The 10,725-nt window shown below is 42.6% G+C and overlaps 1 protein-coding gene across 1 annotated transcript in view; it reads left to right on the forward strand.

Moving 5' to 3' along the window:
* Positions 1–3,845, forward strand: part of Atpaf1 (ATP synthase mitochondrial F1 complex assembly factor 1) — a 21,371-nt gene extending 17,526 nt beyond the window's left edge. The window contains exon 9 of the mRNA XM_021200308.2: positions 2,939–3,845. Coding sequence (XP_021055967.1) covers positions 2,939–3,133 — 195 coding nt within the window. The 3' untranslated portion in view covers positions 3,134–3,845. The remainder of the gene's footprint in view (positions 1–2,938) is intronic.
* Positions 3,846–10,725: the final 6,880 nt, after the last annotated feature.

The raw sequence follows: 10,725 nt of genomic DNA on the forward strand, positions 1-10,725 counted from the left end.
GAGGGAGGGAGGGAGGGAGGGAGGGAGAAAGAAAAAGAAAGAAAGTATGAGATTGTTGTCTGCAAGCACAGCCTTGGATTTACTCCACATCTTGTTTTTGTAAGACCTATGAATTATAAATGATTAAGAGGAAAGGAACCATGAAAATTAGTATTTCATGGGATATGAAGAGTATTAAATTCAAATTTCAGGGTATATAAATTAAGATTTATTTACATATTACTTACGACTGCTTTAGTTCTGTAATAGAGTTGAGTAGTTTGGGTCTCTGGCGCCCAGAGCCTAAAATGTTTACTGTTTATAGAAAGTGTTTGCACAGCACAGTCTAAGGAAATGGAAAAGAGAATTTTGTGTAGATATAAGCACAGACTTAACTTTAGTCAGCTGTGTGGTATAATGATGTAACTGAGGGGCCAAGACCAGAGAACAAAGCTGGGTAGAGAGGGAATCGAAAGGATAAGACACTAGGAGCAGTGAACTTCAGCTGCAGACTGTTAGAGTTACGAGTGAACTAGGAAGGTAAAATAATGGACACAGTGCAGATATCTCAGACAAGACTGGAAGAAGACATCAGTATTGATGGCAAAGTCTATTCTCTGTGTCACATGGAAATATGACATAGAGATTGTGCTGTGCACTTAAACACAGTGTTTTAAATGAGCCCTAGATGTAGGTCCTAGGAAACTTTTTCTTGGTTTGTTCTGTTTCACCATTTCACTCCCAAAGTCTCAGACTGATGCAGTTTTAGTATCATTAAGGTTTTGGAGGGGTTCTGATGTGGGATGGGGTTTTTTTGTTGTTGTTTTGGCTTTATAACATTTGATGACATACCAGACAATCAATTTGCCTTGTATAAACCACATTGACTATGAGATCCCAGTATACATGGCTCAGCAGATAAAGGTACCCATCATCAAGCCTAATGACCTGAGTTCTGTCCCCAGGACCCACATGGTAGGAGAAAAGAACTAACTCTTGGAACTTGTTCTCTGACCTCCATTGGATGAGCCATGGCATACCTGCTAACATGCAGACACACATAATAAATTCATAAGTAAAATGTATAATTTTAAAAGATTTGCTTATTTTTAGTCATGTATGTGTGTGTGTGTGTATATATATATATATATATATATATATATATATATATATATATATATATATATATATATGCCTGAGTGTGGGTATGTGCATGTGAGTGCAAGTGTTCTCAGCGGCCAGAGGCATTGGATATCCCGAAAGCTGGAGTTACATGTGGTTTGAGCCACTAGACATGGATGCTGGAAATTGAACTCAGGTCCTCTTGCAAGAGTAATGCATGCTCTTAACTACTGAGCCCACCTCTCCAGCCCCAGTTTTAAAAATAAAAGGTTTAAATGAATGCTCTGTAGAAAAAAGTACAGCCCATGTTTTTTTATAAACTTATCCACATCATTTTATAGCTAGATATGGCAAACTTTTTTTCTTCCAATGCTAAGAATTCAACTTAGGCCTTGCATTTGTTAAGGCAAGTCCTTTACTACAGAGTTAAATCCTGGCCCACATAACATATTTTGGGTAGTCATTTTTTAAATGATATTTTTCCCTATATTTGGGTGGGGTACTCCTGTCTATGTAAGCATGGTAATAATAGATAAATCTTTCTGGCCAGCTAGAACTATAGATGATGTAGAAAACAATAGTTACTTCAGTTAAGTGTTTCTTCTTTCATTTCATTTACTATTATTATATGTGTATATGCATATGATGGGGAGGAATTGTAACCACAACACATGTGTATGGCAACTACAGGAGAACTTTGTGGAGTCAGTTCTCTCCATCCATCTTTATTTGTGCTCCAGAGATCAAGCTCAGGTCTAAGGCAAGTGCCTGTACTAACTAAGCCCTCACCACCCCTCAGCTAATTCTTCATTAGGTTCTGAGGATATTGCCCCATGCATTCCCCTACATACACTCCTGTCATGCTGTTCACCATTTCCTTATAATGCACTTTCTAAACCTTGGAAATGATTATAAATGATTACATAACAGATTGTTCCACGTTGTAGTAGACTACAATGACAAGCATTACCTCACAGTCTGTGAAACATGAACTCAAAAGCAGCTTAGCCAGGTGGTCCTGGCTCCAGTCTCATGAAGTTGCTGTCATGATGTCACTAGGACTACAGTCATCTGAAGACTGACTGGGCTTAAGGGTCCACTTGTTTCCTTGGCTCTTCTTTAGGACTACTTGAATGTCTTCATGATATGCCAGCTTTCCCCAGAACAAGTAATTCAAAATATATTCTTTTATGTTCCAATAACAAGAGCCCTTTCCAATCATTTCACCATAGTCTAATTGCTAGAAGAAACTCATTAAGTACAGCCTCACACTAGGAATAGAGATCAAACTCTATGAAAGGAGGAAGGACCATGATAGTTGCAAACATTTTATATCATCACAACTGGCTTTGCCACTGTGTTTCTGACTGGGGTGCTGTCAATAACAAGATAACAGGTTGTACTCAAGTGTGTCTAATTAGTCAAGAACTTAGTACTTGCAAACTTATTCTTAGAGCTAGGTAACTCTTGCCCCTCTTCCTGGGATGTATGTAGTGGTTATTCAGGAACTAAATAGAAAAATTGTCATCATTTGAACTAACTTACTCAACAAACATTATATCACTATGTATTGGAACATAAAATAAGTCACGATGTCTGTATCTTTAAAGATTTTATATTAAAGTGTCCAGACCAAAAAACAAAACAAAACAAAAAAAATGAACAAATATAAGAGAAGGTGCTGAGAGTGGTAAACAAGATGCCTTGCTCATGTGGAAGAGACGCCTAACCAAGATATGAGAGGTCAGGGAGTCTGGGAAGCTTTCCAGGAACAGTGACTCCTCCACAGCTTCGGGCTTGTGCAGGGACGTGCCTCACTGCTCTCATTGCCTTGCAGAATGTTGTGGAGGCACAGTGCATCGCCAATCAGGTTCAGCTCTTCTACGCCACCGATCGGAAGGAGATCTATGGGCTAGTAGAGACCTTTAACTTCAGACCAAATGAGTTCAAATATATGTCTGTCATCGCTGAGTTGGAGCAAAGTGGACTTGGAGCCGAACTGAAACGTGCCCAGAACCAAGATAAGACTTAGAGGTATCTGGATTGTCTCTTCACAGTGTTGGCTCAGTCCTGGATGGCCTGAAGCCCACCCACACCCTTGAATTCCAGAGCTCAGCATCTGCAACAAGCAGTCTGTAAAGAGTTACTGTGTACGCTTATTGCAAGAAGTGACTATGGACATAAGCCCTAATACTTGATACAGGAACAAAGATATACAAATATTCTGATAATTACCTCTCAGCGTAAGGGTTCCTTTTCAGTGTTTCTGGCCTTTGGAATGAGAAATATTCAGGGATCCACAAGACTATTGGCTTGGTTTTATTTAGTGTAATAGTGCAGTTGCATTCTGGCCATTTTGACCTCATATCTCCCACTTCTATGTCTTCACAAACTGTAGCAATAAGCTTGAAGATCTTAGAGATGTTGGCTTTATGCACTCTTTTCCATGCACCAGTGAGCTGGCTAAAAACATAACCCAAAACTCCTGGCCAGACTCTAATACAGCCAGCTATTCTCATCAGAATAAAGACTTGTGGATGCCCCTCCAGAGTTGCCTTCAGTGTAACTCAGTGAATTGCAGGTATACTTCAATAAACAGGTACAATGCCTGCATACTGTTAAACTGTCGCTTATGGCCCTACTCCCTGAACGCTGCCTGTGAGAAGCTGATGAATCACTACAGTGTAAATAAAACCTTTTTCTAAGGAGATCAATCTAGATTTGCATGATTAAAAAAAAAAAAATAAGTGTTATATGAAAATGTGGGTGGCAGCAAAGGTTCCCAGATTGAGTGCAGGGAATGTAGCAATAAAATATCTGGTTTTCAGTCTGTGTTACACAGCATAGTGGAAACTAAGCTTTATACTATCGGTGGCATCAGTGCCGTGGGTTCATTTCATCAGAACTCATCTTGGGGCTCAGTGATTTCTTGAAACACCAGAGATAATCAAGTTACTCTTCAGCATCAGAAGCAGGAGTGTCACTCTCTGTGGCCCCAAGGTCAGTGGTAAAAAAGAATGCTGGGTCCACACCAACCTTATGACCTCAAAGCCCCGGTGGGCCCCAGTGTTGTTGGCACTCCCTGTCCCACACCTGTCATTTGGTCTAATATGCTCCACCTTAGTCTGCCACCCCCGCCTGATCCTGCTGGGTGCCACCAACTATGGTGAGTAGAAACTTCAAGTTGTGTTTTCAGTTTATGTGTGTTCTTCATTACAGACTTTTTTTTTAGGGTAGGCATCTCCCAAAGCTTTTTAAGTGGGTGTGGTAGTTTGAATAAGAATGACACCCCACCCCCCACCTCCCATTTCCACCAATAGGCTCATATATTTGAATGCTTAGTTGCCAGGAAGTAGAATCATTTGAAAGGATTAGAAAGATTAGGTGGCTTATTGGAGGAAGTATGGCACTGTGGGTAGGCAAGGTTTTAAAAGTCCACACCAGGCTGTGTGTGTGTGTGTGTGTGTGTGTGTGTGTGTGTGTGTGTGCGCGCGCGCATATGCGTGCCTGCATGCACATGTGTGTGCATGTGCACACACACACACACACTTGTGGGTCAGGACATAGCTCTCAACTTTCTCCAGTACCATTCTTGCTTGCTGCCATGCTGTCTGCCATGCTGATTATGGTCTATGCCTCTGAAACCATAGGCTAGCCCCCAATTAAATGCTTTCTTTTATAAGAGTGGCCTTGGTCATGGTATCTCTTCACAGCAATAGAACAGTAACTAAGATAGTAGGGTTGGCCATCCCATTATTTTCTGAAGCAAGAGACAGATAATGTTTATTTAACTACAGAAGCTGTGCTAAAGGTTGAGTTGATTTCTAATGCAGCTTCTAGACTCATTATGGTTTCAAGTGTGCATTGTGAGAAACTTGAGACCTATCAACCCTGCAGTTTTCCTTAACTGCCTTTCAAGCTTCTGGATGATATATGTCCCAAGACTCTTAGGCGTTGGGCAGGGTTGCTTTTGTGGGTATCCAGTTATGTTTGTTTTTCTCTCCAGATAGACTCAGTTCTCAGCCATAGAACATTTTCATGATGCCTCTACTAGATGGTGAGAACACAATAGGAGAAGAAAGAACTAGCCATTTATTTCCTAGTTCTTCCCAGCTTTGCCCTCGGTTGCATCCGTGGGTAATTATAGCAGATGTGACTAAAGTACCATCTGAATGTTGATAATATTTATTTTACCAAAGAGATCTAGCAAATAATAAGTGAAAACCATAGCTAGTCTATAAATTTGTTCCCTGACTCTCGAACTCAGAAATCTGCCTGCCTCTGCCTCCCAAGTGCTGGGGTTAAAGGCATGTGCCACCACTGCCCGACCCCCCGAATGGTATTTCTAAGATGGTGATAGGCTTTGACACCCATTGAATTGGGTTCAGATATCACCATTTTCATTAGCTTGTTAATGATTAATTACTTAAACTCTAAGTCTTACTTTTTTTCTGAACATGAGGATGATATCTACCTCATAGGATTATTGTGAAACTCGAGTTATCGTATGTACAGAGTACTATGGAACCTAGTATGTGCTGAGCCCCTTCCTCTCTTTTACTTCTCTTCTTCATTAAAGACCAATTCAGGGGCTAAGAATATAACTTTGGCCCTGAATTCGGTTCCCAGCACCAGACAGGAAGAAACTTAAGTTAGCATTTCAGATGTACAGATCACTCTTCATTTCAGCTTAAACAACAAACCCTATCTCACTGATTCTTAACTTGAGATACAGTGGAGTCACTTAAGAGCTCTTTAAAAGCAGTTCCAGGACCCTCACCTGCTGAATCAACATGTCCCAGTGCTGAACAAAGCACCAGGAACCTACATTTTAGTATGTATTCTAGCCAATTCTGATGTAGGTGATCAAGCCATTGCCTTATCCATTCCTTATGAAAATGTCCACTGGATGGGTCTTTCTCACCTGCAGACATTCACATGGAATTTAGATGCCTCTGTTCTGTTTTCCTGATAGTTCTTATTGTTCCAGTGTACTCAGTTACATTGTGTTATATTTATTTGTGTGTGTTTACCCCACTAGACTGTGAGCTCCTTGAGGGTCAGGATTTATCTTTATTCTCAGTGCCAGAGACATGACCTGAACCACAGAAGAAACTCAATTGTTGAACTAATAAATGATACAGGTTTAGCAAAAAACTCTCATTGACATATTTCTCTGTTAAATCCCATAATGTTGTGGTTTGAATGTAAATTTCCCCACAGCTCCTGAGTTTGAACATGTGGTCCACAGTTGGTAACACTACTTGGGGGTGAGGGTGAGGGTGAAGGGATATGAAACCTTTGGGAGGTGGGACCTCGCTGACAAAGGTAGGTCAGGGAGCATGGCCTTAAAGGTAGTATACCAGTTCAAGATTATTGTTTCCTGATCCTTGGCCTCAATGTGAACAAGCCTTACTTACCACTTTCTACTGCATGGACTATTATGCCAGGCCTTCTGAGCCATGATGGACTATACCTGCTGAAAGCAGGAGCCTAAATATATCCTTGCTTAAGCTGTCAGTCAGGTGTATGTTCACAGTGACACAAAAGTAACTAGTGATACACTTGGAACTTAACACCACCACCACCACCCTAGTCTCATTCTCTCTTCCCCCACCCTGAGTTTATTTTTTATTACAAAGAATTTATATGCATGGGCATTCGGCTGCATGTATGTTTGCATGCCAATAAAGGCCAGAAAGGATGTTGGATCCCCTGGAACTAGAGTTCCAGATGGTTGTGAAACACCAAGTGGGTGCTAGGAATCAAACCAGGTTCTTTAGAAGAGCAGCCAGTGCTCTTAACTACTGAGCCATCTCTCCAGCCCCATTGCCTCCCAGATGTCCAAGACAGGGTCTTATGTAACCCAGACTGGCTTCATGATAATGGCCAAAGCTAGCCTTGATTTCCTTCCTGCATCCACCTACTAAGTGGTGAAATTGCAGACATGCACTTTTACTGGAATTACTGGCTTCTCTCTCTTTTAGATAGTAAGGCAATAGAGTTGTTTTGGTGCTAGGAGTTAAACCCTGGGACTTCACACTGCTAGGGAAGCACTATACCAGTGAACCATATCCCCAGCTCTAACAACTCAGCAGCTGTTGACACAGCACCTACTGCTGTGTTAAGTGCTGCACACGGGAGGATGAGCTGTGGTCCTTGCTCCCAAGCTGTGTATCTACCACCTGTTTCTTGCCTCTGGTTCTGAACTTTATATCTAGAACCTGGTCTTGCTTTGCCTTGTTTTCAGAATATTCATACTTATTTCTCTTTCAACTCATTTAGGAGGTAGAGCCATTCCCTATCTAGTGGCCTTTTGTTCGGTCTAAAAGAAGAGACACAGAAGCCCACTCACTCAGGCACTTGAGAAAGCCTTGTTTCAGCAACTATACTTACCAAGCGCCAGCTTTTATATTTAAAGTGAGAATATAGCAGTGGACAGGATAAACGGGGCCTCTGCTCTCAGTAGTTTATATCCCCAAAACAAAGACAAGAATGTAAGCTAGTAAAATTATCTCCACTCAGATACCAGCTATGAAACAAGGGGAGCAAACACAGTGGCTTACTGGCCAGGAGAGCCATCTCTGTAGAGGTCACTTGCTAGGTGAGCTGGGACGAGAGTCCCAGGTAAAGTAAGGCAGGTGTAAAGATTGTGAACATAAGCATGCTTGTTTCTGGACATAGGTTTAGTCCCCGCCCTTGGGCATAGTTCAGGCAAGACACTGACATGCACAATGACAATACAAGGCAGTGACTGGTGCCATTCAGAGAAGGACAGAGGGCTTGCCCCTTTCTAGTGTGGCAGGAGATACAACCTTTGCTAGAGCTTAGTACCTGCTAAGGTGATAGTTTATGGCCTAATTGAAAATAACAGGTAAATATTATTAAAGCATACATATGTACAACACAAAGAAAAGAGTGAAAGAGAGGGACTTTTCATACAGAAGATCCTGTGAGCCCAAAACTGGCTTCTGCTTTTCAGTGTGTACAATAGCCACTAACGTTTTCTGGGGCCTTATCATATGCCAGACACTCCTTCACACAGATTATCTTAGTCCTACCTATGGGACTAAGGAGCCTACTCAGCAGGGAGACGTACCGCCCCCTCTCCTTATACTCTCCTGCCCTCTCCACCTTCAGCTCAAAAGAGAGCAACTTCCAGTCGCCTCAAACTCCAACCACAGCAGTGACCTCAGTTATCCAGAAGGCATGAGGAGTAGCAGAACCAGACCAAAGAAACCTGTCTGCCAACTCTCCTGGTGAGGGAAGAACACCAGGAGCATTTTGAAAGACGCTGCTCTAGCTCGGGAGAACCCTCCTGGTGCTCTGCTTTATGCTCAGGGAGCAGTTAGTCCTCTCAGCTCAGCTAGTGTAGCAGCATGGTAACAGCTTTTTTATTCCTGTCTGCTAACAGAGACAGTAGGCACAGGGGAGAGGTGACTTAAAGTCACCTGCCTGCATCAGGAGCCATGCCCAGAAAAAACTGTCTGTGCACCAGACTTGCAGCTTTTCTTTGCTGTGTCTGCTAAGCAGATTCATGTCTCACATCCATTCATACAGGGTTACTTAAGGACTGTTTGAGCCTTAAGAATATAGAGGCCCATCTATCTTTGCAGTAAAACAAACAAACCAACACAAATAAATAAACTGGGATATCTTTAAGAAAAAAAAAAAAAAAGTTCCCAAACAAGCCTCTTAGAATCCTCAGAGCATTCAGGACGAAGTCCCTTTGGATCACCTCACAAGGGCGTTCAGCTCTGGTGCCTCCTGCCTTCTCCAGGCTCTCACTTCTTGCTGGACTCCTTAGCAACAGCAAGGAGTTTATTGACAGTTCCCTGATCACTGTGATCTGACTTCCTTATTCTGTCCTGGTCTTTTTGACAATTTTTGTCTGATTGAAATGCCTATACTCCTTTCTCAAACTATTTCCTAATTGTCTTTCAAACCTCCACTAAAGCATCTTTTTCCTTTTAACATTTTATTGGTTCTTTCTGAATTTCACACCATGTGCCCCAGTCCCACTCAGCTTCCCCTTCCCTCTACCCTTGTAACCTTCCCCAAAACAGAGAAAAAAGTTCTCCTTGTGGACGCTGTAGTGTGTCACAGAGTATATACCCTTTGTCCACACTTCTTTTCATTGCAGTGAGTCGTTGCTCTGGTTTGAGGCCCCAGGCTTCTGCTACTCTGTTTATGCTGGAACCTCACTGGGACTCCTCTCAGATACCCTGTTGATGCCCTGTGTCATGGAGATCCTCTATTTCTGGATCTGTAGGACTGGCCCCACACGCCCTACAGCAGTTCATCAATGAGATAGATGTTGGGGTGGGCCAATTCAAAGCTCTGGATCTGGGCCTGAGTGTTTTCCAAGTTTTCTGTCAGCCTAAGAGCTTGCTCAAACCCCACTGCACTGGGGCAAGTTCTGCTCTCGTGCCTGGGCAGGAGGAGGGCAGGGGGGAAGGGTTGAGGTAATATCCATGCCCATGGTTGGGGTAATATCCATGCCCATGCTACCAGGGCCAGTTCTATTGCACCTCTAGGTGAGGTACAAGACTCGCTCTCCTGACATCTCCACTTTCTTTCCCTAAGTCCTACTCTCCCCTTGTTGTCTCTGCCTGCACTGTGTGCTCTGTTTCCCCAACATTTAGTGCTCAGCCATTACAAAGATGACAGCCTTTAGAGATGGAATTATATTTCTGTATTCCAGCATGAAATCTTACAAAGAGATGGGAGACCCTGAAGATTCTGAATAAGTTCACTAAACTCAAGCCACCTGCGTCTATAAGCATCCCTGAGGTCTAGTCCTGGCAAATGTGATTATGTCCCAGTCTCAGTGGCCATTTTGTTTACTCTTCCTAGAAGCTACATGTAAAAAATACAGCCGGGCGTGGTGGCGCACACCTTTAATCCCAGCACTCGGGAGGCAGAGGCAGGCGGATTTCAGAGTTCAAGGCCAGCCTGGTCTACAAAGTGAGTTCCAGGACAGCCAGGGCTATACAGAGAAACCCTGTCTCAAAAAACCAAAAAAAAAAAAAAAAAAAAAAAAACCAAAAAAAAAAAAATACAGGCTGTCATAAGATGCAAAAGAGTCTAGCGCTGGCAAGCCAAGAGAATGGAAAGATAATGACTAACCAAGCCTTTGGAATCAGACAGTCTGATCAGAGTAGCAGCCTGGCTTGTTCTTGTCCTAGCTCACTACATCTCAACATTAAGAGTCCTCAGAGATTATCCATGAAATTCCAAGAGCTCCTTAGAGGTAGGCAACCCGAGAGTCTGGTCCTTATCCCAACTCACGAAGAGAATTCAAGCTTATTTACTATGAAGTTTAAAATACCACTGCCCAGTCACTTTTGACTTGTGGGTCACTGTGGCCCCAGACCATTTACGATGTGACATCATCCCCACCTTGCATTCTTGTTTCTTCAACAATTTCTCACTGTGATTTGGTTTCTGGACAGTTGGCAGAGTGGGGGTAGGGAGGAGAGTAGACACCTTAATTTTTGCCCTGGTATTACGTGAAGGAAGGAGAAGCATGGGTGTTTGCTGAGACTCACTTCATACGTGATTCCAAATGGACTCTGGATATGTTTGCTTCCACAACTTGTTTCCTTTCATTTGATCTTTGCA

Source organism: Mus pahari, chromosome 6 (assembly GCF_900095145.1).
Source record: "Mus pahari chromosome 6, PAHARI_EIJ_v1.1, whole genome shotgun sequence".
Classification (NCBI taxonomy): domain Eukaryota; kingdom Metazoa; phylum Chordata; class Mammalia; order Rodentia; family Muridae; genus Mus; species Mus pahari.